The 27,916-nt window shown below is 48.5% G+C and overlaps 1 protein-coding gene across 6 annotated transcripts; it reads right to left on the minus strand.

Annotated features, from left to right (window-relative positions):
- Positions 1 to 27,916, minus strand: LOC125517245 (F-box protein At4g00755). Of its 6 annotated transcripts, XR_015607666.1 has the most exons (8): positions 27,691 to 27,916; positions 27,199 to 27,606; positions 26,798 to 26,976; positions 26,391 to 26,509; positions 25,200 to 25,761; positions 24,896 to 25,050; positions 24,563 to 24,747; positions 1 to 291 (listed from the first exon to the last, which is right to left on the minus strand). XR_015607666.1 is itself a non-coding variant. In XM_048682423.2 (5 exons), the coding sequence occupies exons 1-5, from the start codon at positions 27,824 to 27,826 to the stop codon at positions 25,407 to 25,409; spliced, it is 1,197 nt and encodes a 398-aa protein (XP_048538380.1). In that variant the 5' UTR covers positions 27,827 to 27,916; the 3' UTR covers positions 25,141 to 25,406. The 6 variants fall into 6 exon arrangements, 1 of the variants encoding a protein (XP_048538380.1); XR_015607667.1 differs by lacking the exon at positions 1 to 291 and having other exon boundaries at positions 23,802 to 24,709; XR_007287498.2 differs by lacking the exon at positions 1 to 291 and having other exon boundaries at positions 23,802 to 24,773.

Genomic DNA, 27,916 nt, shown 5'->3' on the forward strand with positions numbered 1-27,916 from the left:
TCATCACAACATCCCATGTAATATATAATAAAAGGGGGAGGTACATAGTTGGCTTACACTCGCCACGTCACAACAAAGTACATAAATAACATCCATCATACAAACACTCATGGCCCGACTACGGCGCCAAAATAGAAAAGAACCCAACATGCGACAAGGCCCCGAATCAAACCCCAACTAGGCACCACTACTGATCATCGGGAAAAGACACGTAGTAACGCTGAGAGTCTTCGTCGAACTCCCACTTGAGCTCGTACTCATCACCAGGAGCGGAATCACCTGGACCTGCATCTGGAGTTATAGTATCTGTGAGCCACAGGGACTCAGCAATCTCGCACCCTCGCGATCAAGACTATTTAAGCTTATAGGAAGGGTAAGGCAATATATGTGGAACTGCAGCAAGCGACTAGCATATATGGTGGCTAACTTATACGCAAAAGAGAGCGAGAAGAGGAGGCAAAGCGCGAGCGAGAATCTAGAGAGCAACCTGCGCAAACATTACTCCAACACCGTGTCCACTTCCCGGACTCCGCCGAGAAGAGGCCATCACGGTAACACACTCAGTTGATTCATTTTAATTAATTAAGGTTCAAGTTATCTACAATCGAACATTAACAAATTCCCATCTGCCCATAACCGCGGGCATGGCTTTCAAAAGTTCAATCCCTGCAGGGGAGTCCCAAATTAGCCCATGACAAGCTCTCACGGTCAACGAAGGAATAGACCTCCTCCCAAGACGTTCCGATCAGACTCGGTATCAACTCAAGACACTTCGACAGGTTAAAACAAGACCAGCAACACCGCCCGAATGTGCCGACAAATCCCGATAGGAGCTGCACATATCTCTTTCTCAGGGCACACTCAGATTGTCTTAGGTACGGGTAGGCCAGCCCAGAGTTGCCCCTGGTGGCCACCGGCAGCTGACAGGTGGACCAACACTCAGAGGAGCACTGGCCCAGGGGGGTTAAAACAAGATGACCCTTGAGTCTGCAGAACCCAAGGGAAAGAAAAGGCTAGGTGGCGAATGGTAAAACCAATGTTGGGCATTGCTGGAAAAGATTTAATCAAGGCGAAATATCAAGGGGTTCCCATTATAACTCAACCACGTAAGGAACGCAAAATCCGGGAACATAACACCGATATGACGGAAACTAGGGCGGCAAGAGTGGAACAAAACACTAGGCGAGAGGCCGAGCCTTCCACCCTTTACCAAGTATATAGATACATTAAGATAACATAGCAATATAATGGTATCCCAACAAGTAAATAAATGTTCCAACAAGGAACGCCTCCAATCTTCACCTGCAACTAGCAACACTATAAGAGGGGCTGAGCAAAGCGGTAACATAGCCAATCAACGGTTTGCTAGGACATGGTGGGTTAGAGGTTCAACATGGCAATTGGGAGGCTGACAAGCAAAAGGTAGGCATCGTAGCATTGGCATAGCAAGAGCGAGCAAACTAGCATAGCAAAGATAGTAGTGATTTCGAGGGTATGATCATCTTGCCTGCACAGTTGTCAGAGTTGACTGGATCCTTACAAGCAAACTCAACGGGCTCCTCGGTAGCGAACTCGTCTCCCGGCTCTACCCAACAAGACAAACAAGCAACAAGGATACAATCAACCACGTGCAAGACCAAGCAATATGATGAAATGATGATATGCTATGCGGGATGCGATGCGAGATGCAAAATGCAAGATATGACAGGAAATGCATGAACCTGGCCTCAACTTGGAATTCCAAGGGTGCCACTGGAAATATGAGATGAAATCGCTTGAAAACGATATAAAGATCATTGGAATCGGAGTTACGGTTTGGAAATGGCAAGTGTTTCAAAAATGACACCGGTCTGCGATTTACAGCAAGTAGACATCTAAATGCAATGAGATGAACATGCTACAGCACCCAAACATGACAACAAAATGCATGGCAGGGATGCACACAAGATGCTTAACAAAAGACTAGCACTGAGCCACGGCCAATTCATCCATTATGAGGTTCAAACAAGCATGGCAAAAACGCAAATGCAAAACAGATTCCAGACTTAGTGAAATTAACACTTGTCTGAAATTTCAGATCATGAAGCCCTCTTCGGAGCAGCAAAACAACATGATACATGACCTGATTAGGACAAGTAAGAACATGGCATGGAGCTACTCAACAAGCTTAACAAAAGACCCAAAGTGACCTGGGGCCAAAAGGGTTCACAAAATATACTAACGGGCACACGAATATAGCTAAAACACAATCAGTTTTTCAGACTTAGTGAAAACTGAGACATGCTGAAATATAACTCACGAAGGCATGTAAACGAGCTCGATGCACTCACCACGGTGCAATTCATGGCAAAACAAGCATACATCCTTTAAGAAGGCACAAAATGCTAGCTAGAAATGGCAAGAACAATGGCATAGCATGCACGGATCAACTACAATAGCATCGGCAAAATCGCAAACAAGTTGACGATCTGCCCAGATTCACAATGAAGCAAAAGTAGAGCTTGATTGACTCAAGCTAGGTTGCTCCATAATTGAAAGTAAAGACATGGATGGATAGATCATAACATGATTAACAAAACTCCTTTACTGATCATCCTCAAAAGAGGCACGGATCACTAGGAAACAAGCTGAACATATGCCATCATGAACTAAATAATCCCAGACTTAGTGAAAACTACTAAGTCCCTGAAAACAGATTTACCGGGTGCCTCACTTTGCAAGCTTGCACAAGTCACCACACACATCCTAAAAATGCATGGGTTGCACCTCTGGAAAGAAGAAAAAATCATTAACAAAACATATGAAGGACTCACAGGCATAGCATGCACACAATAATCATGGCAAAAATGACAAAAGTCTAAGATGAACTAGCAGATCTGACAAATATCTCACGAAGCCTCCTTCTAGTAGCATTTCGTGCATCAAGATGAGCTCAAATGAAAATAATGCAATGGAATGAAATGATGTACTCGTCGAGACGAACATTTTGATATACTATATGTCCAAATCGAAGCTACGGATGCGGAGATATCACCGGTCAAAGTATGCACAAAAATTAGGATTCGGGGAAGAAAAGTCAACCGAGGTGATTTTTTTCCATATCTGGATCTGGCGCGGTTCCCGAGGTTCGCCGCCGTTACTGTAGCTGTCGGACTTGGAGAGGAGGAGGCCGGGCGTGGGGAGCTCGCCGGAGTGGAGGAGAGGCCGGGGCGGCGGCCGACCGGCTCGGGGCGGAGCGGTGGCCCGAGGCGGCGGGCGGCGGCGGCCGCCGGTGTAGAAGACGAGGCCGGCGACGGCCGAAGTTGGCGAGGCAGCGCGGTGGCACCGGAGAGGCGGCGCGGTGGCTCCGGCCACCGGGCGCGAGGAAGAGGGCGGAGGAGGCGGGCGCTGGCGGCGGAGACGAGCGCGAGGCGGCGGCCCGCGGTGGCGGAGTCGGGGGCCGGGCGTGGGCCTCCCGGGCCGGCGGCACGGTAGGTGGCGGAGGCCACGTGGCAACGGCGGGTTGGCTGCGGCGATACGTCCGGTCGGATCGGACGTGTCCTGCCGGCGCGGGGATCCTTTTTTTTGGCTAGGGTTTCGTAGGAGGAGATGATCCGAAAACGGGGGGGGGGGCTATTTATAGGCATAAGTGGAGCTAGGAGAGTCCAAATGAGGTGCGGTTTTCGGCCACGCGATCGTGATCGAACGCTCTAGATGATGGAGCAGAGTTTGGTGGGTTTTGGGCCAAATTGGAGGGGTGTTGGGCTGCAACACACACGAGGCCTTTTTGGTCCCTCGGTTAACCGGTTGGAATATCAAACGAAACCCAAATGATACGAAACTTGACAGGCGGTCTACCGGTAGTAAACCAAGGCCGCTTGGCAAGTCTCGGTCCAATCCGGAAACGTTTAATCCCCACACACGAAAGAAGCTAGAAATGACCACCGGAGGAGAACGAAGCACCGGAATGCAAAACGGACAACGGGGAAAATGCTCGAATGCATGAGATGAACACGTATGCAAATGCAATGCACATGATGACATGATATGAGATGCATGACGAAGACAACAACACACGGAGACAAAAACCCGAACCCGAGGAAATAAATATATCTTAACGCCGGAAACGGCAAGAGTTGGAGTACAAATTGGGAAAGTTACATCCGGGGTGTTACACCTGTCCTGTCGCGCGCATGGACTGGCAGGACGGCCTAGCCACGTGCCCCCGCATGACAGGCCATGAACGGGTGGCGACCTGGAGGCTTCGCTAGCACGCCACTTAAAATCCCGCCGCGGCGTTCGAGATACCAAGCAAGTCGAAATTGAGTGAAGTCCGAGTTGAGCAAGTCTGACTCCTTCTAGACGGCCCGGCAAAAGTCAATCAAGACCATGTGTTGAGCACCCAGAAAGAGAAACTGCTGAGGCTTCTCGACCGATCGTCCGTGGCGCCTCACCAGCTTCGGGGACTACTGTCGGAGTAATGGGCCACGGGTAGGCTAACCCAAGTCCCATGACCTTTCAGGACATCGGGGCAGGCTGCGCCTCTCAAGACCCCAGGGCGAAGAGCCGTCTCCTGAGGAGTCAACGGCAGGGCGGCCGACTGCCCGCTCACGGCCGAGTTCCAGGGACGACTTCCAAAGAAGCCGGCTTTGGGGAGTCGGCCGGCGACTCCAGCAAACCCACGACCTCATCGAAGGGGACGGCGCAGGGGCGTGGCTGCAGTGAAGCCCACTCCCCGCCCCTTACCAAGGGCAGGCATGGCCACAGCACGCCGTACCCGGGAAGATCTCCGTGCGGTGTGGCACTGTTGCCCGGCCGGCCCTGACATCAGCACCACAGTACCAAGTCCTGCTCCCACGACGGCTTGTCTGTACGGCCTGGAGGCAGCAGGGCCCACTAGTCAGCAAGACATCGGGAGACGGTGGGAGAACCGCCAGTCGGACCTGTCGGGAGTCGGCCCGGGGGAGTCGGCCGAGCCCTCCCCCGGGGCCCACGCGCCATTAATCAAGATGAGATGGGGAGTGGCCACAGTGATCGCCCGCCAGGCGGCGGGGCTGTTGCCACGACCCCATGACCAAGCTTGCGTCATCAGAAACACGGCTACAGTAATCAGCGGCCGGCAAGACCCGCCCGCGGCGGACGCGGCCTGTCGGCTCCGTACCAGACCAGTCGGCGGGGCTCACCAGTCGGCGGGCCCCACCAGTCGGCGGAGAAGTCGGAGGTCGGAGGCACTGACGGCGGGGCCCGTGCCCAGTCGAGTTACCATTGTACCCCTGGGGGGTAGGCCTATATAAACCCCCAGGGCACCCATGCAAGGGGTTGGATCCCGGTAGTTCTAGACCATACCAGATAGAAGGAGAGAGCTAGCCTTGCCCTCTTCTACCACGAGAAACAGCTCAAGGAGCAACGGTGTAAACACTTGGCTATAGTGATCATGCGGAGACCCCACAGAGCAGCAGTAGGGGTATTATCTCCCCGGAGAGCCCCGAAGCTGGGTAAGGTTTGCCGGCGAGCATGTCTTCGCCTCATCCCGTTTCCAGGCACCGGCGACGTTCTACTCGCCCCCACCATGATAAGCCATCCATTGGCATATGTCGCACCAAACCCCCGACAAGAGCGCTATCTCCGAACGGAGGAGCACATTGCGGCCCTCACAGCAGAGGCGCAAAGCAGCCTCTTACGGCAATCCACTAGCTCGGCATTTACAGACCCGAACATATTCAAGCGCGCCTGGAGTAATCGGCAACAGGACCGGCTGGCACGTTCCAAGCTCGCGTAGCAATGCGACCCCCACCCCGGCCCAAGCCAAACGGCGAACTTCGTGCCACGCGTACATAATTACGCATTAAAAATACCATGGGCACAGGCGGGGAGGGGGGCATGACTACGGCACGCCCCAAGACGTGGCTTAAACCGCACTAGGGGCTTCCCATTTTGTTATTTTTCTCTTTTCAGGACTTTAATCTCTGGAAACCTTGTCCGGCAGCATGATTGCCGAACATATGATGCAGCAACCAAGAAGGCAGAAAGCTGCGTCACACCACGGAACTCCCAGGTGGATTACGATAACGAGTGTAATACTTGCTTTAATACTATTCTTCAGCTCGCCCTTGGAGGGGACATAGTCCTACTTTTTGCTTATTGCACTACCTGTATCATTTTGCTTTAACGCACCTTTTTGAATAAACAATGCATAGCATTAAGACTATTATTGCATTTTTCTTTATATATATATATATATATATGTTTATTCATGACACCCAGCACCCGTACAATCTGGTATGGCCAATACGCTAGGGGCTTAAGCATACCCCACAATACGGCGTGAGAAGTCCGAACACTTTCAACAGTGCGGCACCCCGAACTTATAGCATTATATGCATCAGCTCCGAATCATGTCTTGGGTCAATAGTTGGGTTTGCCCGGCTCCCATGTTTTGGTACCTTACGTTCCGCTATATCATCTAAGGTAGCACTGGGAGAACTACTGCGATTGCGCCCCGGTTCTGCTGGGCTAAGCACCTCAGTAGAGAAAGCTAAAACTAACTGTCATGATAAGGCGAGAGACGGGTCGCTGTTCGAGAGGTTTTCAAGTCCTTAAAGACTTATGCCGCTTAGAGCGAGGAGTCGGCCATGTCCGGCTTAAGCGTGTATCGCGCCTCGAATTCGGTCTTCCGAACACTAGGGGCTTCGCCGAAATTTAAAATTATAGAATTATATGGCTAAGTGAGAGTGATAACTGAAAGTGGAACTATCCCTAGGTGGTTTTGGTAATTCATAACAACATATAGCTCATTGAGCTAATGCTATTCCAAGATGATTATTTCAGGAAAGCTCAATGATTGGCATGGCATGGATGTGAAAGTGGAACCCTCAAAATGCTAAGGAAAAAGGATTGGCTCAAGCTCTAAAGCTCAAGACTCTTCATTTTATATTTTAGTGATCCAAGATCACATTGAGTCTTTAGGAAAAGCCAATACTATCAAGGAGGGATGAGGTGTTGCTTAATGAGCCTCTTGCTTCATGTGCTTAGTGATATGCTCCAAAAACCCTCAACTACTTTCCCATATCCACATTTGACCTAAACCCTAAGCCAAACTCGGTCCTACCGATTCTTCCTATCCGGCGCCACCGAGTTTTCATTTGTCATAAGCCACTGCCAAACCCTAGCAATTCGGTCCTACCGATAGGGATCTCGGTCTCACCGAGATGGGGTTGCAAACTCTCTGTTTCCCTTTCGTAACTTTTCGATCTCACTGAAAGAGCGAATCGGTCCCACCGAGATTGCAATGTAAATTCAGTGTTTCCCCTTTGTAACTTTTCGGTCTCACCGAAAGAGCAAATCGGTCCCACCGAGTTTGCCTGACCAACTCTCTGGTTAGCTAATTACCAAATTCGGTCTCACCGAGTTTGTGTAATCGGTCTCACCGAGATTACGTTATGCCCAAACCCTAACCATATCGGTCCTACCGAGTTGCATGTCAGTCCCATCGAAAATCTCTAACGGTCACTAGGTTTACATTTTCGGTCCGACCGAGTTTGTTGATTCGATCCCGCCGAGATTGGAAAACTGTGTCTAACGGTTGGATTTTGTGTGGAGGCTATATATACCCCTCCACCCCCTCTTCATTCATGGAGAGAGCCATCAGAACACATACACCATTCCAACTCATATGTTTTGAGAGAGAACCACCTACTCATGTGTTGAGACCAAGACATTCCATTTCTACCATATGAATCTTGATCTCTAGCCTTCCCAAGTTGCTTTCCACTCAAATCTTCTTTCCACCAAATCCAAATCCTATGAGAGAGAGTTGAGTGTTGGGGAGACTATCATTTGAAGCACAAGAGCAAGGAGTTCATTACCTACACACCATTTCTTACTTCTTGGAGAGTGGTGTCTCCTAGATTGGCTAGGTGTCACTTGGGAGCCTCCGACAAGATTGTGGAGTTGAACCAAGGAGTTTGTAAGGGCAAGGAGATCTACCGCTAGTGAGGCAAGTCCTGTGTGGGCGATGGCCATGGTGAGATAGACAAGGTTGCTTCTTCGTGGACCCTTTGTGGGTGGTTGCTTCTTCATGGACCCTTCGTGGGTGGAGCCCTGTGTGGACTCGCACAACCGTTACCCTTGGGTGGAGCCCTGTGTGGACTCACGCAACCGTTACCCTTCATGGGTTGAAGTCTCCATCAACGTGGATGTAGGATAGCACCACCTATCCGAACCACGAGAAAAACATCCATGTCTCCAATTGCGTTTGAATTCTCCAAACCCTTCCCTTTACATTCTTGCAAGTTGCATGCTTTACTTTCCGCTGCCTATATACTCTTTGCATGCTTGCTTGAATTATGTGATGATTGCTTGACTTGTCCTAAATTAGCTAAAATCTGCCAAGAACTAAAATTGGGAAAAGGTTAAGTTTTTATTTGGTCAAGTAGTCTAATCACCCCCCTCTAGACATACTTTCGATCCTATAAGTGGTATCAGAGCTTTGGTCTCCATTTTCTTTGATCTCCATAGCTTTGGTGGTCATAGCCTTGGTTTCATAACCTAGGAGAGTATGGCGTCTAGCGAGGGAAATTATCACCGTAGAGGTCCTTACTTTGATGGTACTAATTTTGCTAGTTGGAAGCATAAAATGAAAATGCATATTCTTGGACATAACCCCGCCGTTTGGGCTATTGTGTGTGTTGGCTTGCAAGGTGACTTCTTTGATGGGAGAGAACCAAACCGTGAAGCTACCGCGGATGAGTTGAAGATGTTGCAATACAATGCTCAAGCTTGTGATATTCTCTTCAACGGATTGTGCCCCGAAGAATTCAACAAAATCAGCCGTCTTGAGAATGCAAAGGAAATTTGGGACACTTTGATTGATATGCATGAAGGTACCGACTCCGTCAAGGAATCCAAGTTGGATGTGCTTCAAAGCCAACTTGACAAGTTCAAGATGAAGGATGGTGAAGGTGTCGCTGAAATGTACTCTAGGCTTGCTCTCATCACAAATGAGATTGCCGACTTAGGAAGTGAAGAGATGACCGATAGATTCATCATCAAGAAGATTCTAAGAGCCTTGGATGGAAAATATGATACCGTGTGCACATTGATCCAAATGATGCCAAATTACAAAGATCTCAAGCCAACGGAGGTGATTGGAAGAATTGTTGCTCATGAGATGTCACTTAAGGATAAAGAGGAACTTCACAACAAATCAAGTGGTGCCTATAAAGCCTCATGTGAAGCCCCTACATCATCAAGTGAGAAACAAGACTTCAATGAAGAATTGAGCTTAATGGTGAAGAACTTCAACAAGTTCTACAAGAGTAGAAGCAAAGATAGAAGCTTCAAGTCAAGGTCCTACAATGACAAAAGATCTGTTGGGGAACGTTGCAGAAAACAAAATTTTTCCTACGGTTTCACCAAGATCCATCTATGAGTTCATCTAGCAACGAGTGATTGGATGCATCTACGTACCTAGTAGATCGCGAGCGGAAGCGTTCAAAGAACGGGGATGAGGGAGTCGTACTCGACGTGATCCGAATCACCGGAGATCCTAGCGCCGAACGGACGGCACCTCCGCGTTCAACACACGTACGGTCAGCGTAACGTCTCCTCCTTCTTGATCCAGCAAGGCGAAGGAGAGGTTGAGGAAGATGGCTCCAGCAGCAGCACGACGGCGCGGTGGTGGTGGAGCTGCAGTACTCCGGCAGGGCTTCGCCAAGCTCTATGGAGGAGGAGGAGGTGTTGGAGAGGGAGAGGGAGGCACCAAAGGCGTGGGGTAAGAAGTCCTCCATCTCCCCACTATATATAGGAGGGCCAAGGGGGGGCGCCGGCCCTAGGAGATCCAATCTCCTAGGGGGGTGCGGCCAAGGGGAGGAATCCCTCCTCCCCAAGGCACCTAGGAGGTGCCTTCCCCCTTTGGGACTCTTCCCTTCTTGAACCCTAGGTGCATGGGCCTCTTGGGCTGGTGCCCTTGGCCCATATAGGCCAAGGCGCACCCCCTACAGCCCATGTGGCCCCCCGGGGCAGGTGGCCCCACCCGGTGGACCCCCGGGACCCTTCCGGTGGTCCCGGTACAATACCGGTGACCCCGAAACTTGTCCTGATGCCCGAAATAGTACTTCCTATATATAATTCTTTACCTCCGGACCATTCCGGAACTCCTCGTGACGTCCGGGATCTCATCCGGGACTCCGAACAACATTCGGGTTACTGCATATACATATCCCTACAACCCTAGCGTCACCGAACCTTAAGTGTGTAGACCCTACGGGTTCGGGAGACATGTAGACATGACCGAGATCGCTCTCCGGCCAATAACCAATAGCGGGATCTGGATACCCATGTTGGCTCCCACATGCTCCTCGATGATCTCATCGGATGAACCACGATGTCGGGGATTCAAGCAACCCCGTATACAATTCCCTTTGTCAATCGGTATGTTACTTGCCCGAGATTCGATCGTCGGTATCCCAATACCTCGTTCAATCTCGTTACCAGCAAGTCACTTTACTCATACCGTAATGCATGATCCCGTGACCAGACACTTGGTCACTTTGAGCTCATTATGATGATGCATTACCGAGTGGGCCCAGTGATACCTCTCCGTCATACGGAGTGACAAATCCCAGTCTTGATCCGTGTCAACCCAACAGACACTTTCGGAGATACCCGTAGTATACCTTTATAGTCACCCAGTTACGTTGTGACGTTTGGTACACCCAAAGCACTCCTACGGTATCCGGGAGTTACACGATCTCATGGTCTAAGGAAAAGATACTTGACATTGGAAAACTCTAGCAAACGAACTATACGACCTTGTGCTATGTTTAGGATTGGGTCTTGTCCATCACATCATTCTCCTAATGATGTGATCTCGTTATCAATGACATCCAATGTCCATAGTCAGGAAACCATGACTATCTGTTGATCAACGAGCTAGTCAACTAGAGGCTTACTAGGGACATGTTGATGTCTATTATTCACACATGTATTACGATTTCCGGATAACACAATTATAGCATGAATAAAGACAATTATCATGAACAAGGAAATATAATAATAATGCTTTTATTATTGCCTCTAGGGCATATTTCCAACAAGATCTTCTAGTCGAGAGCGAAACTGCTACAATTGTGGAAGACCCAGACACTATTCCAATGAGTGTACGGCTCCCTACAAGAGAAGAGAAGATTCTCCAAGAAGAAGAAGCAAAGAATCACCACCAAGAGAGAGAAGGAGTAGAGATGATCGTTATGAACGAAGATACTCATGGAGAAGCAAGGATTCGGAAAGGAAGGAAAAATCATCAAGGAGCTACACAAGACGAAGACATCAAGCTCATGTTGGTGAATGGGTATCCGGCTCCGACTCCAACAGCCACTCCGAGAGAAGTTGTCACTCCGACTCCGAAGATACTCAAGATGAAGGTGTTGCCGGTCTAGCACTTGTGTCAACCAACTCCTACGACATATTTGACTCACCAAATGAAGGAATTGGAAGATGCTTCATGGCCAAAGGTCCTAAGGTAACACACCCCGAGTATGTTGATTTCAATAGTGATGAAGATGACTTGTTAGGTGATGATTTGCTTGTTGACAACTCTAGTGATGAATACTATGATGAAACGTCAATTAAACATGCTAATCAAGATAAAACGAATGACAATGATAAGGAGAAGATTGAGGCTCTAACTAAAGAACTAAACACTCTTAAGTTAGCTCATGAAATTATCTTCGAAGATCATCGAGAACTTTTAAGAGCTCATGAGAAATTACGCTTTGAGAAGCTCAATCTTGAGCAAGAGCATGAGTTCTTAAAAGCAATCAATGATGATCTCCGCAAGAAAAGCTCTTCTTACATTGCCAAGCGTTTACTCTTATCCACTTACATGCCTCAAGTCAAGTCTAGTAACAAGAACAAGAAAGATTCTTCCTCTAACAGCAACAATGATCATGCTAAATCCAATATTGTTGCTTCTAGTAGTTCTCTTGATTCCACTAATGATTCTCTTAGCCAAGTTACACTTGAGCAAGAAAATAGTTTATTGAAGGGAATTATAGAGAAAGGAGTGTACAAAAGCCTTGCCGGGAGTAAGAAATTCGAGGAAATTGTGCAGAAGCAAGGAATGCACCGGAAGAATCAAGGTGTTGGTTTTGAACGAAAGTTCAATGCCAATGGAGTTGAGTGGGAAGAAGATCAATACCCCAAGACAAAGTTTGTTCCTCAACAAGAGAAGTATGATACTTCTTTCAAGGGGACACAAGCTCAAGATGATCTTCCACCACAAGACTACAAGCAAAAAGGCAAGGACAAGCTTCAAGAAGAAATTGACGCATTTGAAGAAGCTCCTAAGACCTTAGTCAAGTGGATTCCCAAGACTACTTCAAGTTCCACTTCATCAAGTACGACTGCAACTCCAAGGATTCCCATCAAGATGATGTGGATCCAAAAGAAGAAGAACTAGAGAGTTCTTGAGGGTGACTCCGCCAACATACTTCACTCTTATCATTTTGGCAAGAACAAGTGCAATCAACTTCCACATCTTGCACTAGTTCAAGGAGTCACAAACCCTCTTGTTGGTAAGACAAGGGACAAGGTAACCTAAAAGTTTTCATGGACATCATCTTTTGTGTGTATCACTCTATGTCTATGGATATCCTTGTTTGTTCCTTGTGGGACTAACCCATGTAGGTATTGAAAGTGCAATTCACTCAAATGGATAGCTCCAAGTGATCTACATCAACATTGAGCATTCACATCTTCAACATCTATATGAAGTCATCATCGACAAAACCCAAGGTTAGTTCATCCCTCTTAGGGGGGATATCACATCTAGGGGGAGCTTTACTCTAAGACTTGAGCTAAAGCAACTCTAAAGATGTGAACACAACAATGCTTTATGTAAAAGTGGTAACCCCACTTGAGCTTAAACGATGAGTATGACCTATGATCAAGTGTTCTCACTTGACTCCTAAGTCAATATACTCATATATAGATGACCTTGTCATCGCAAATTGCTTGATAGATGCTAGAATTGGTTGTGCATGCCTTGTCACATATTTCATTTGCCATCTTATTGTGTGAGCATGCTGGTTGCATATTTTACTCATTCGAGGACATCCACTTGTTGTTTTGATTGTTGGGTTTTATCTTCTTCTGCCAAGTGGATGGACAAGAATGCCTAAGAACCTCCTCTAGCTATCTATGCTTTTCTCGTCTCAAACTCTATTCATGCTGCATCACAAAATTTGATCAAGTCAGATTCGAACCACTCTGTGTGAGGAGCGCTTGGAGTCCCCGATTCGTCATAGACTTAAACTTCCAAAACCTCTTTATGATTCTCGGTCTGACCGATACCCCACTTTCGGTCCTACCGAGATCATTAAGTTGATCTAGGTTTTCGATCTTGGTGCAACCGATTTGAACATTTCGGTCACACCGAGTTTCAGTAACTGCACGCAGTTATGAATCTCGGTGCCACCGAGTTGTTCCACTCGGTCACACCGACAGGGTCGGGCTATATATATTCACGGGCAAAATTTTGGAAATTTCTCCGAACCCCTTCGCCCGCGTGATAGCCTGCTCTGCCAACGTGGTCTCCGGATCGTCTCCTCGCCGCCAGCCGCCTCCAGCCGCTGGTCTCTGTCGCCGTCAACGGGAATTCTGCCCCGCCGTTGCCGCCATAGCGAGTCTCCGCCGAACTAGGGTATGGACTCGATCTTTGTGCTATTCCCCAATCTGATTCCTAGCACATTGTGATCATATTGATTCTAGCCACGTTTGATAAACTTCTATCCAGTCAATGAACTCATAGATTAGGTTTGATTCGAAAATTCTAGGTTTAGGTTTCCGCCGAAACCATCTCGGACCCACCGAGTTGAAAAACTCGGTCCCACCGATTTGGCTTATGCCATTGCACAAGTGAGACTCGGTCTGACCGAGAATTACTTATCGGTGTGACCGATTTTGGAACTCTGTGAAACCCTAGCAGTCTCGGTGCCACCGAACTGTGACTCGGTCCAACCGAGTTCACTAGTTTAGGTTCCAAAACTGCTTCGGTATCACCGAGTTTGAAAATCGGTAGATCCGAGATGATTTCAGTGGGAAACTAAAACTAAGTTTTTTTGGATCATTCTTTTGCAAAAATCTCTGCATTTTGTGATGCTCATCCACTCTATCTCATCTATAACCTATTCACAGGGTTAGCAGTCAGATTTTGCAGCATGTCTGATCAAAGTGATAGCCAGAATCTGTCAGAACAGCAAGTGGTGATGAGTGAGGGCACTAGTCCCTCAAGTTCTTCAGATGAGGGCAGCAGGAGCACCCCTAGCAACTTGCCAAAAGCTGCCACGAGACAGAGGAAGAAGAAAACTTCAGACTCCGAGGATGAAGATTATGTGGCAGAGGAAGAGGCCACTTCCAAGAGAGTTGAGCCAGCTCAAGGCACAAAGCCAGGCCTGAAAATCAAAAGGCCAGCAGGCAGGCAGCCCATGTCTAAGGCAAGAACTTCAACTGAGAAGCCTGCACCTAAAGAGCCATTTGCTGCTGAGGGAAAGAAAAGAAAGGAAAGGGTCAAGAAGACCATAGCCAGAGTGCTAGGAAAGGCTTCCATCATGGAAGAGGAAGAGGAAGAAGAGGTAGCTGCACCAGCACCCAAGGCACCCAAGCTGATGGGTGATGCCATAAGATCAGGGGCTACTGCATCTAAGCCCAAAGCTGCCTCCAAGCCCAAGTCTGCACCCAAGAGGAATACAAGGAGCATTCCTGTAGCTGAGAAGAACAAGGCCCCAGTGCCTGAGACTGTTGCTGAAGAAGAGGAAGAGAATGTTCTGAGAAAGCTCAAGCCCAAGATCCCAGACCACAACGATGCTCATCCTATGGCTGAGGACATGAAGCTTAGGAGGGATTCAGGGCTGAGGAAGTGGAGAGAAGCAGACCCATATGCTTCAAGGAGAAGGACTGCTGTGGACTACAGATTTCACACCAAGGAGCAGCAAGATTTCTATGAGACTGTGCTGCTAGATAAGAAGCCCATTGTATGTGATATGAGATGGGTTGACTGGCAGTACATCAAGGACAATGAGGAGCACTATCCTGGAGTGCAAGACAGCTTCATTGCTTGTGGAGTAGCTGACTTTGTTGGGCAGAAGCTCACAAAGTGGAATGAGGAGCTTATAATGCAGTTCTACTCCACGGCACATTCTTATCCAGATGGGAGGATCACATGGATGTCTGAGGGTACAAGGTACCAATCCACAGTTGCTGAGTGGGCACAGATCATTAATGCCCCAGAGGAGCATGATGATGACTTGGATATATATGCCAAGAAGAAGATGGACCATAACTCTATGTCCAATATGTATAAGGAAATTCCAAATGAGGCACTTGACACTTTCAAATTTGACTCAGTGCACTATCTTCTGTCAGGACTGCCAACCATCAATTGAATCTTGAGGCACACCTTGTTGCCCAAGTCAGGTGATCACAAGATGATCAGAGGCCATGCGATCAACTTGCTACATGTATTTGATGTGCCTCAGAAGTTCAAGGTGATGAGCCTCATAGTGGAAACTATCAAAAGGACTGCAGCAGATCAGAAGAGGAGTTGCGGATATGCCCCTCAGATCCAGGAGCTCATTAACTCCAAGATGGGCACGGGCATATATTTATTGGACAAGGAACACCTGCCCATCCGTCCAGATTTTGAGGATAACCAAGTTGTCATGACTGAGAACGAGCCATCATCTGCCCAAGCATACACAAAGAAGGAGAAGGCAAGGAAGGAGAAAGCCGCCAAGATGCCAACTCAAGAGGAGGCATCTGAGTATTTCTTGAAGACCAAACAAGAGCAGCTTGGTTACCTGATTGCATCCACCCTGCGGATTGAGCAAGGACTAGCCACCCTAACTCAAAACCAGGCAAGCCTAGAGAGAATCATGGAACAAAAGTTCTATGACTTGGATGTCAAGGTAACGGAGATTCAGACTGCAGTGGAGCAGCTCCAAGATGATATGCAGGAGAGGAGAGGCAGGACTACCACTCATGCCTTTGCCAGAGTGCCACGAGGTCCGAGGTCATCTGCCGTGCCAGTTGCTGACACAAGAGCCACCACTTCAGCACCAGCTACAGCCTCAGTTCCACCAGCTCCAGCATCTACTTCAGCTCCAACTCCAGCGTCTACTTCAGCGTCTACAGAAGCCTTCGTCCTTGGAGTGATCCGGACTCCACCACCACCTGAAGATCAAGCCTGAGCGTCGATCTAGTACTATGCATTTTCTAGGAACTTTTTGGTAACTTGTTGCCAAAGGGGGAGAAGATGTATAGATCATAGGCTTCGAGAGAGAGAGAGAGTGTTGCTTTTCTCTCTTGCTTTATTTGGTGGTTTTTCAGTGGTTTTTCGAACTTGTTTGCTTTTGAGTGCTTGAGATACTACGTCATTATTTGTGAGACATTGATGATCATGTGTTTGATCATAAGCTACACTTAATGTTTGCTTAATGCTATTATCTTATCTATCTTATGTGATCATTCACTATTCTTGGTGATGAGTGCATGTATTTCATTCTTATCATTTTAAGCGCTCCACCAAGATGTGTGTGACATGGAAGAGTAACCCATGACTCTAACTCCTTGTGCATTTGCAGTCCAAAGCAAATTTTAAATATGCACAAATTTAGGGGGAGCTCTTACTTATCACATACTTCTCAAAGCGACGATATATTTCATGTTTATTATCATTTGTCGAAGCTTTGATCTATATGTTGTCATCAATTACCAAAAAGGGGGAGATTGAAAGTGCAACTATCCCTAGGTGGTTTTGGTAATTCATAACAACATATAGCTCATTGAGCTAATGCTATTCCAAGATGATTATTTCAGGAAAGCTCAATGATTGGCATGGCATGGATGTGAAAGTGGAACCCTCAAAATGCTAAGGAAAAAGGATTGGCTCAAGCTCTAAAGCTCAAGACTCTTCATTTTATATTTTAGTGATCCAAGATCACATTGAGTCTTTAGGAAAAGCCAATACTATCAAGGAGGGATGAGGTGTTGCTTAATGAGCCTCTTGCTTCATGTGCTTAGTGATATGCTCCAAAAACCCTCAACTACTTTCCCATATCCACATTTGACCTAAACCCTAAGCCAAACTCGGTCCTACCGATTCTTCCTATCCGGCGCCACCGAGTTTTCATTTGTCATAAGCCACTGCCAAACCCTAGCAATTCGGTCCTACCGATAGGGATCTCGATCTCACCGAGATGGGGTTGCAAACTCTCTGTTTCCCTTTCGTAACTTTTCGGTCTCACCGAAAGAGCGAATCGGTCCCACCGAGATTGCAATGTAAATTCAGTGTTTCCCCTTTGTAACTTTTCGGTCTCACCGAAAAAGCAAATCGGTCCCACCGAGTTTGCCTGACCAACTCTCTGGTTAGCTAATTACCAAATTCGGTCTCACCGAGTTTGTGTAATCGGTCTCACCGAGATTACGTTATGCCCAAACCCTAACCATATCGGTCCTACCGAGTTGCATGTCAGTCCCACCGAAAATCTCTAACGGTCACTAGGTTTACATTTTCGGTCCGACCGAGTTTGTTGATTCGGTCCCACCGAGATTGGAAAACTGTGTGTAACGGTTGGATTTTGTGTGGAGGCTATATATACCCCTCCACCCCCTCTTCATTCATGGAGAGAGCCATCAGAACACATACACCATTCCAACTCATATGTTCTGAGAGAGAACCACCTACTCATGTGTTGAGACTAAGACATTCCATTCCTACCATATGAATCTTGATCTCTAGCCTTCCCAAGTTGCTTTCCACTCAAATCTTCTTTCCACCAAATCCAAATCCTATGAGAGAGAGTTGAGTGTTGGGGAGACTATCATTTGAAGCACAAGAGTAAGGAGTTCATTACCTACACACCATTTGTTACTTCTTGGAGAGTGGTGTCTCCTAGATTGGCTAGGTGTCACTTGGGAGCCTCCGACAAGATTGTGGAGTTGAACCAAGGAGTTTGTAAGGGCAAGGAGATCGCCTACTTCGTGAAGATTTACCGCTAGTGAGGCAAGTCCTGTGTGGGCGATGGCCATGGTGGGATAGACAAGGTTGCTTCTTCGTGGACCCTTTGTGGGTGGTTGCTTCTTCGTGGACCCTTCGTGGGTGGAGCCCTGTGTGGACTCGCGCAACTGTTACCCTTGGGTGGAGCCCTGTGTGGACTCGCGCAACCGTTACCCTTCGTGGGTTGAAGTCTCCATCAACGTGGATGTAGGATAGCACCACCTATCCGGACCACGGGAAAAACATCCGTGTCTCCAATTGCGTTTGAATTCTCCAAACCCTTCCCTTTACATTCTTGCAAGTTGCATGCTTTACTTTCCGCTGCCTATATACTCTTTGCATGCTTGCTTGAATTATGTGATGATTGCTTGACTTGTCCTAAATTAGCTAAAATCTGCCAAGAACTAAAATTGGGAAAAGGTTAAGTTTTTATTTGGTCAAGTAGTCTAATCACCCCCCTCTAGACATACTTTCGATCCTACAATAACGCATTATAGTCTGATTGCCTTGTTCGTTGTGCTGAGCACCTCCCTCGAAGGACCCAAAAATGGGAACAAGAGTGCTCAGGTTTATCCCGAACACCCCAGCACTCGTGGCATGGGGGCAGAAGCCGACGACTAGCCATCTCTCAGATTTGATAAACAGCCGAACAGAAGGTAATATTTTAAATTCAAACAAGCGTTGCATAGCGCATATGAACAAGTTTTCATGAATACAGGATTACACGAGCGGGTTTACTCAAATATTATATCTTTGGTACACTCGTCCGCTACAAGACGGGCACCCTTCAGGACACCCTCATAGTACATCTCGGGGTGGCGATGCTCCTTGCCCTCCGGCGGCCCTTCCTTGATCAGCTTCACGGCGTCTAGCTTGGCCCATTGCACCTTCACACGGGCGAAAGCCCGGCGTGCACCTTCGATGCAAACGGACCGCTTGATGACTTCCAGCCATGGGCAGGCATCCACATGCCGCCTCACCAGGCCGAAGTAGTTGTTGGGAAGGGCGTCGCCAGGCCACATCCGGACTATAAAGCCCTTCATGGCCTGTTCGGCCGCCTTGTGTAGCTCGACCAGCTGCTTTAGCTGGTCGCTTATAGGCACCGGGTGTTCGGTCCCAGTATACTGAGACCAGAACAGCTTCTCCGTTGAGCTTCCCTCCTCGGCCCAGTAAAATTTCACAGCATCCGATACGCTGCGGGGGAAATATGCGAATGCTCCTGGAGAGCTCCGGATTCGGGTAAGTAACAGGTAATTTACTTTCACATGCTTGCTTTGCATATAGAATGCCTTACCTGTCGCTATCTTCTTCATCGCATCAATCTCCTGGAGGGCCTTTTGGGCTTCGGCCTTGACACTCTTTGCACTCTCAAGGGTCGTGGCAAGCTCGGACTCTCGCGTCTTCAAGTCAAGCTCTAGCGCCTCGTGCTTCGTCACGAGAGCGTGGAGCTCTTGATGCACCTCGCCCACCCGTGCCTCATGCCTTTCCCACTCGGTGTGCTCCTTGGCCGCTTTGTCTTCGGCCTCGGACATCGCTTGCTTCAGGGTCGCCACCTCGGTCGTGGCCCCTGGCAAATTTACGATGATCCTATCATTTTGCAATCGTATTCTTTTTATATATATCCATAGACTAGGTACTACTTACCTTTGTTCTCCTCGAGCTGCCTCTTGGCAAGGCCGAGCTCTTCCTTGGACCCTTTGAGGTCCTGCTTCAGTGCGGCGACCTCTACAGTCAGTGCGGCAGAGGCCAACAGCGAAGCCTGCATACGCATATAGACATACTTATAGTAGACTCCTGCGATATTGTTCGATCCTCTGTTCGGCTTTTCTTTGTGAACACCGAACAGAGCATCAGGGGCTACTGTCTATGCGGTAATATTTTTCCTATATTTCAAAAACTTACCTCAAAGCCTGTTAGAAGGCTGGCACAGGCTTCAGTCAGTCCGCTCTTGGCGGACTGAACCTTCTGGACTACCGCACTCATAATAGTGCGGTGCTCCTCGTCGATGGAAGCGCTGCGAAGCGCTCCCAACAGATTGTCCGGTGCCTCTGGATGGACAGAGGTCACTGGCACAGGCGTCTTGCCCCTCTTGGAAGGAGGTTGCCTGCCCGAGTTCGGAACCACTGGAGGTTCCGGCGCGGTGTTCGACTGAGGGCCGAACTCGGAGCCCTCAGGAGCCTTGCTCCTTCTGCTCCCGGAGTCCGGAAGGTCGCCTTGAGGCGCCTCCGGGATTGTCTCCCCTCGACCCGGTGCCTCTTAAGACAACACCTCGGCGTTGTCCGTAGGGCCGGGGGAGGTAGCGGTCGGAAGTGGATCACTATCCATATCCGACGAGCCCAGGGAGCTGTCCGACGAGGCTACGTCGATACTGGCCCGGGGCGGTCTGCATAATCACAATTCGGCGTTAGGGGAAGCAGTGCGGCAAAGGAATGCTATGAGTTACTCTGGTATCCGAGTACTTACGACTTCGCTAGGGGCTTGGCCCTGGGCAGCCACTCGTCTTCGCCTTCGGCGGCGGTGGTGGAACTGTTCGGAAGGAGAGTCCTTCCCTTCTTGGACCCTTCGGCCCCCCCAGTTGGGCGGCCTTCCTTTTCTTGTCTCCCTCGACTGGAGGGGGAGCGTCTTCATCTTCCTCCTCGTCTTCGTGGGAGGAGTGCACCGAGGAGTCATCCGACGATGAGTCCGATATCACCTGGCGCCGGGAACTCTTTCGGGTTCCCTTGGCCTTCTTGGTCTTCTCCGGCACCGTGTAAGGTGCCGGAGTCAGCATCTCCGTCAGGAGAGCGTCCGCAGTGTCTTCGGGCAGAGGGGCCGGACAGTTAATCTGCCCTGATGTTTCCACCCAGTCCTGTCAAAGGCATGGGAGCTCAAACCTTGCACATGGTTAAGTAATGGGAAGTAAATATCCTACTGATGTATAGAACTCACCGAACGCGCTAGGCGCTTTGCGCTTAGCCCGCGGTCCTCGGCAAGAGAGGGAGGGACCTCGGTGCCCTTGAACATCACCCTCCAGACGTCCTTGTGCGTCGTATCAAAGAGCTCGCTCAGAGTCTGATGCTGAGCCGGGTCGAACTCCCACAAGTTGAAATCCCGTTGTTGACACGGGGGATCCGGCGGATGAGCATGACCTGGACTATGTTGACAAGCTTGAGCTTCTTGCTTGCCATACTCCGGATATATTTCTGGAGTCCGTCCAGCTCCATCGACGAACCCCACGACAAGCCCTTCTCTTTCCAGGAAGTGAGCCGTGTAGGGAATCCGGATCGAAACTCGGGGGCCGCCGCCCATTTGGTGTCGCGTGGCTCGGTGATGTAGAACCAGGCCGACTGCCACCCCTTTATGGTCTCCACGAAGGAGCCCTCAAGCCATGTGACATTGGGCATCTTGCCCACCATGGCTCCGCCGCATTCTGCTTGCTTGCCTCCCACCACCTTCGGCTTGATGTTAAAGCTCTTCATCCACAGGCCGAAGTGGGGCCGGGCGTGAAGGAAAGCCTCACAGACGACGATGAACGCCGAAATGTTGAGGATGAAGTTCGGGGCCAGATCATGAAAGTCCAGCCCGTAGTAGAACATGAGACCACGGACGAATGGATGAAGGGGAAACCCCAGTCTGCTTAGGAAGTGGTGAAGGAAAACTACCCTTTCATGAGGTTTCGGGGTAGGGACGATCTGCCCCACAGCAGGCAGCCGATGCGCGATATTTGCGGGCAGGTATCCGGCGCCGCGCAACTTTTTGATGTGCCCCTCCGTAACGGAGGAAGCCAACCATTTGCCCCCGCTCCGGACATGTTTGGAGAAGGTTGAGGGGAAGGATGTGGACTTGGGCGTTGGAGCTCGAGTGCGCAAGAACAGATGGGCAAGGAGGAAGAAGGCGTGGGTAGAAGAAGGTTAAACCTTATCGCTTTATAAGGGCGGCCGAAACCATGCGCCCCCACTAGCCTGGTAAAACTCGCTTATTCCCCAAGCACCGTAATCGATGGCGCGGTTGGGTTACCCACGCCCGTATTGATGAGAATCCCGTAATAAGCGGGACACGATCCCTGCTTTGACAAGACGTGTCAGGAAACTGCCTCGCGTTATGTGCGAAGCTAGTTAAAGGAAACGGTTCGAATAATCACCGGGCCATGACATAACGTCATGTTGCCGAAACGTGTCAGCAGATCAGATTTGTGGAAATATTATTCTCTCTACGGTGGTATGTGGAACTTATTTTGCAGGGTCGGACACTATCCTTGTATTCAAATTCATCCGGGGTGTATTCGGAGGAGGAACCCGCCTTGTAATGCCGAAGACAATACTGCGCGCCGGACTCGTCGTCATTGAAGCCTGGTTCAGGGGCTATTGAGGGAGTCCGGAATTATGGGGTCTCCGGACAGCCGGACTCTATCCTTTGGCCGGACTGTTGGACTATGAAGATACAAGATTAAAGACTTCGTCTCATGTCCGGATGGGACTCTACTTGGCGTCGAAGGCAAGCTAGGCAGTACGGATATGGATATCTCCTTCTTTGTAACCGACCTTGTGTAACCCTAGCCCCCTCAGGTGCCTATATAAACCGGATGGTTTTAGTCCGTAGGACAACATACAATCATACCATAGGCTAGCTTCTAGGGTTTAGCCTCTCCGATCTTGTGGTAGATCAACTCTTGTAATATTCATATCATCAAGAATAAATCAAGCAGGACGTCGGGTTTTACCTCCATCAAGAGGGCCCGAACCTGAGTAAAACATCGTGTTCCCTGCCTCCTGTTACCATCCGCCTTAAACGCACAGTTCGGGACCCCCTACCCGAGATCCGCCGGTTTTGACACCGACACCGACCCACACCGTCGCGACGAAGACGCAGTCCGCCTCGTCTGTGGGAGACATGGTGTCGGCGGCGGCGACTTGCCAGGCGGAGCACGTCGCCCGCAAGTTGCGGCGACGCCGACAGCGAGAGAGGGAGGCGACGACACAGGAAGGTTCAGACGTGGTGGAGCAGCTGTCTCCTCCGCGGCAAGGGTAGTCGCGGCTCGGATGCAGTCGGAGGAGGCGGCCCGGATGCAGGCGGAGCAGGCAGTCCGGGTGCAGACAGAGCAGGACGCATCCCACCTGAAGCAGGACGCCTTCTGCTCGGAGCAGGTGCCGAGCCAGTGATCCGAAGCCATCCGTCACGCTCGGACATTGATTTCATTTTGCCATATCCGGTTTGTTGAACTATGATTTGCTTTGCTTTGCTTTGTTTCAAACTCTAGCATTTGGACAATTTGTATCGTATGATCGACGTGCATGGATTGTATGGATTTGAGGATCAGAATTTGCGGTATGTGGATGTGCAGCGCAACATTTGAGGGGTGCTCGATCAATGCCCGCGGATGCATCCGGACGCCTCCACAGAGTGTTTGAGAGGCCGAATTTGACAAGTCCGGCTGTAGATGCTCTAAAGCCTGGCTGTGAGTTCTCCGTCACATGGAACGAACCTTCGATGTTGGCTTAATTTGTTCTCTAGTGAAATGGGTTTCGTGAGCGCGGATGATTAGGGATGAGAAATTGTTGTGTGGAGAGTTGGCGAAATTGGCAATAGGAATGTCACAGCACTCTAGACTCTTTAGAGTGGTGGCTTTATCTGCCACCGGACGTACGTAATATCTCAACACGCAAATCGTAAATTCATGTTGCGCGGCCAATTCATGTTGGGCAAGGGCCACACCGCAGCCTATATAGCAGTGTGTTCCAACCCAACAGGAAACACCTTTTGTGTTCTACAGTGCATAAAAGAGTCACTCTTCATCACTCAACTAGCACAGTATAAATTCGGTAGATGTTTTGCAAGCAGGCTGCAGCGTGTGCCTCCTTAAACACTGCTCCAAAATTAAGTTAGATACAGTAACCGAGCTTGTCAGCATTGTTCAACAAGGCAAGCACGATAAACTGTCGTCGTTGCATTATTCCTACTCTCTCCATCCCATAATATATGAGCGCTTTTGACACTCATTAGTGTCAAAAGCGCTCTTATATTATATATGGGACGGAGGGAGTATCATTTAGGTGCCCTGTGCAACAGAAGGAAGCGTTCCTACCAAATTAAAACCCTCTCCATTCACCATGATCCGCACGCCTTCCAGAATTGCCAGCAGCAGAGAGCGAACAGCAGGTGCAGTACGGCATCAGCAGCGCGCAGATAGGTAAACTGATGGAATTGGCAAGATCTGCCATTGTGGGACGCAATACAGATTGCAAATAGAAGAAATGGCAAGATATACTACAATGGAATCCGGTAACTGTAATATAATTAAAGGCTTTGCAGATTCTACCATGACTGAACTGGGCACTGAAATGCTAATGATATCTCTGGTTAAACTATGCCTGAAGAACAACAAACACCAGCATTTCCAGGTTTACGCCTCACAGCATGATAATGCAAATGTTCGGCGGCCAGAGCCAGGACTAATTCAGAGAAGATGAAGGTGATACTTTCAAGGCAAACTGGCGCCACATTTATCTGTAGTATGCATATGAGACAGTGACTCTTCACTAAGAAACTAACCTTATTTTTTGGGGAAAGATGATATGGAGAAGTTATAGAAGGAAATATCCGTCTCATGTATGAAGAAAGCTTCAGTTTGGGCCGTCCATGATGAAGCATAAATGTGATGGAGCACTTCCCTGGTTCATACTCGGATAAAAGGATATCCTTGTGTGATAGATAGTGGCCATGCGAGTTATTTTCCTCTGCCATGTTGACATTCACATGCAAACTAAGGTTTTTGAAATGTTAAATATATATCTAAAGGGACTGGTTGTGGACATGCAACGCCAGATTACGATCCAAGCATGCACAAATATGGAAATCCAATCTATAGTCTCGTTCAAGACTTACCAGGATACCAACATGGTGATTGATGGCATAATGACCCATGCTTCTCAGATGCCATGGTCTTGCGGTCACATCAACACATCAAGGTTCCACCCGGTAGTCCCCAAAGGTTCCATAAGCCTAAGTCCCAGGCAAGCTCAAAGGGTAAACGCTCAATGCTGGAGATGCAACTCCACGACGATTAGAATGCATTCAGCATATATATACAGTAAGTCTACAATATCATGAATTCATAGTGTGCCATAAGATTCAGTAATCCATCCGCAAACGGCATTTATTTGAAGAGTAATATATGACAAATACTCACCACTAAACAAAAACACAAGAGAAAACACGAGCAAGCTTGAGCAGAGTTGCAGACCGTAAGAGCAACTTGTCTCGATCAGGTCCTCTAGGTTCGAGAACCGAGGCTTCAGAAATGTTTGCAACAAAGGCTTGCAGAGTTCAGAGGTGTTCACTAAACTACAAAGAGTAAAACCACGGCAGAGTTGTAGCTGCAGTCCAGCACGCAAATCTACTCAAGATAATCATCGTCTGAGATGCCACCTACATCATCCTCATGATCATCGTCTGAGATGCCACCTACATCATCTTCATGATCATCGTCTGAGATGCCACCTACATCATGCATGTAATGTACAGGCTCCAAAAGTGCACTCACTACTACTGCTCTGTGATTCATCTGCCTGTATCTACCAACAAGATAGTGCCACTCCGGCGAGTCTTTGGTATCATCTTGCAAAAAGTCATCGATGGATAGGTCTTTGGCACCCGGTAAGTACTTGAGGATTGAATAACCTTCAGGATCCGAGATTTCAACCATGAAAAGTGGTGAGAGTGAACGCCCCATCACTTCAGCATGGCAAACGCTGTTACATGCAAAAGGGAGAAAAGATACCGATGTTTCAGCATTTCTAATTTACATCATTTCGGGTTTACAAGGCTCATACGCATTTTGAGGCCAACTTTGACCAGCAATTTCACTACCAAAATATTAGTCATATGCCATAATAAATGTATCATCGAATTTGCATTCCAAAAAAGATTTAACGATATAATTTTAATGGCACACAACTCATATACTATTGGTCTAATTGACAGTCAAAATAAATCTCAAAATGCATGCAGGCCTTGTAAACCTAAAAGGAGCGAGTATGCGAGGAGAAGGACCTAAATTGAGCAAACTTTACTACAGGATTCAGATTAACACTTTATAATATTATGCAAGAAACTGACAAGTGCATCTTCTAAATGCTACAGTACAAGCACCACAAAAACATATATGCACCATGATGAAGTGTGAGGACAAAGTTGCAGACAATCATTATTTAATAGAAATAAGTTCCTGACGTGCACAAATTCATTCTTCATGGTGCAGTGAACGAGTATTAAGCTTTGCATTTCCACTAGCAGCCTGAGACTGGAGTTACATCAAGCCTCTGAATTTGGATCATCATGCCATTTTTTGCAAAAGCTAATCATGCCATATTCAACTTACCATATGTAGTACCTATCATCTGCTTCTTGTTTCTGTACTCTGCCCAAGAGTTCAATCATCACCACACCACCAATGCAAAGGACGGGGCGTGGGAGCTTGAAGGATTGTAGTTCGTTTTTCTATCACACCACAAATAGATGGTATCATAAGGTCATCGCTATATCCAATATCAACCAACATGCTAATTTGCTAGAGCATGGCTAGGAGAACTAAAAAGATTACATCATATTAGTGGATCTCGTAATCACAAACTACTGACTCATTGTTTGTCCTAAACATGAGAAATTCTGGCAAAGTGGAGTATAAGAGTTCTTTGACTGAAAAAAGTAACTATGCAAAGTCTCATGGTAGAATTTTCCCATCGATCTGTAGATATATGTCAACAATAAAAGGATGCACCAACTTACCTGTAACATAGGGAACTCTGGCGAAGTGTAAGTCCACATGTATTTTTCATCAGCATTTACCATCTTATTCTCATAATCATCCATTACAAACGTCTCTGATCCTCGCGGAAGCTTGTAATGGCCCATCCGAAATCGCACCACCTTTGAAGAGTATATAGGGTCACCATCCTGAAAAAAGGCTGGCAATTCGAAGCAAGGGGGCATATGAATACTATCGATCAATCACCTGACAGGAGAAATCTAACCAAGACAGAAATTTGCAGTGCCTTGGGATCCTCAACTAATTTGGGACTATATTTAACCTAATCAATCAAGCAAACAAGTAATGGTGTGCACTATGAAAGAGGTCGAGCAATCTCATTACAATACCACACAGGCTAAATCAATCAATAATAACGCACCTTGGTACGGCCGCACCCGAATCTCATCGACAATGCAGATGTCAGAGTTGAGCCTGTAGGTAAGGCTCTCCGGCGCCTCCGGGTCGTCCGCCCCGCCGCTCGACCAATAGGACGGGCGGAAATTGATAATCTCCTCCTCGTCGAGGGTGTTTTCCATGGTCTCTGCTGGGAAGTCGTCGGTGCTGGAGGCCCCGATGCAGTCCAAGATGCATTCCGCGGAGGGCTTGGCGGCGGAGTCGGAGACGTAGGCGCCGGCGAGGTTGGAGTATATCCTGTAGTCCCTCTCGTGGCCTGATTCATGGGCGGCGGTTGAAGGCGGCGATCTGGCCACCTCTGCCGCCGCGGCGACGGTGGCGACCTCGGGGCACAGCCGCAGGCAAAGGCTCTTGCTCAAGCCGCTCTCGACCACTGCGTAGAGGAGGGGAAATCAGGGCGCGCGATGGTATATATTAGAATCGACATCCATCGGAGAGGAGGGCGAGAATCGCTCACCGCATCTGCGCCAGGTTCTGGAGACAGCGGCGGCGCGGACGAGGTCGGCGGGGTGGTCAAGGCGGCCGAAGACGCATGCTGAGACGTCAGGGCCGATCCACTCCAGCAGGTCCGCGCTGCAGCACTCCTCCGCCATGGCGGTTCCTTTCTTCCCGGGGGAAGAAGCGATGGAGAAGTACAACAAGTTTTCGAGGAAGAGAAGAAGGTGGGGACGATAAGGGGGTCT

The sequence above is a fragment of the Triticum urartu genome, chromosome 6A, assembly GCF_056163025.1.
Source record: "Triticum urartu cultivar PI428250 chromosome 6A, HENAU_Tu73, whole genome shotgun sequence".
Taxonomy (NCBI): domain Eukaryota; kingdom Viridiplantae; phylum Streptophyta; class Magnoliopsida; order Poales; family Poaceae; genus Triticum; species Triticum urartu.

What these genes read in the sequence shown, in the direction of transcription:
- LOC125517245 (XM_048682423.2), bottom strand. Translation starts at nt 27,826, where the DNA reads ATGGCGGAGGAGTGCTGCAGCGCGGACCTGCTGGAGTGGATCGGCCCT. An exon ending in TCGGGTGCGGCCGTACCAAG is followed by an intron (nt 26,977 to 27,198) that starts GTGCGTTATTAT and finishes TCGAATTGCCAG; the next exon opens with CCTTTTTTCAGGATGGTGAC. An exon ending in CAGAGTTCCCTATGTTACAG is followed by an intron (nt 26,510 to 26,797) that starts GTAAGTTGGTGC and finishes GTGGTGTGATAG; the next exon opens with AAAAACGAACTACAATCCTT.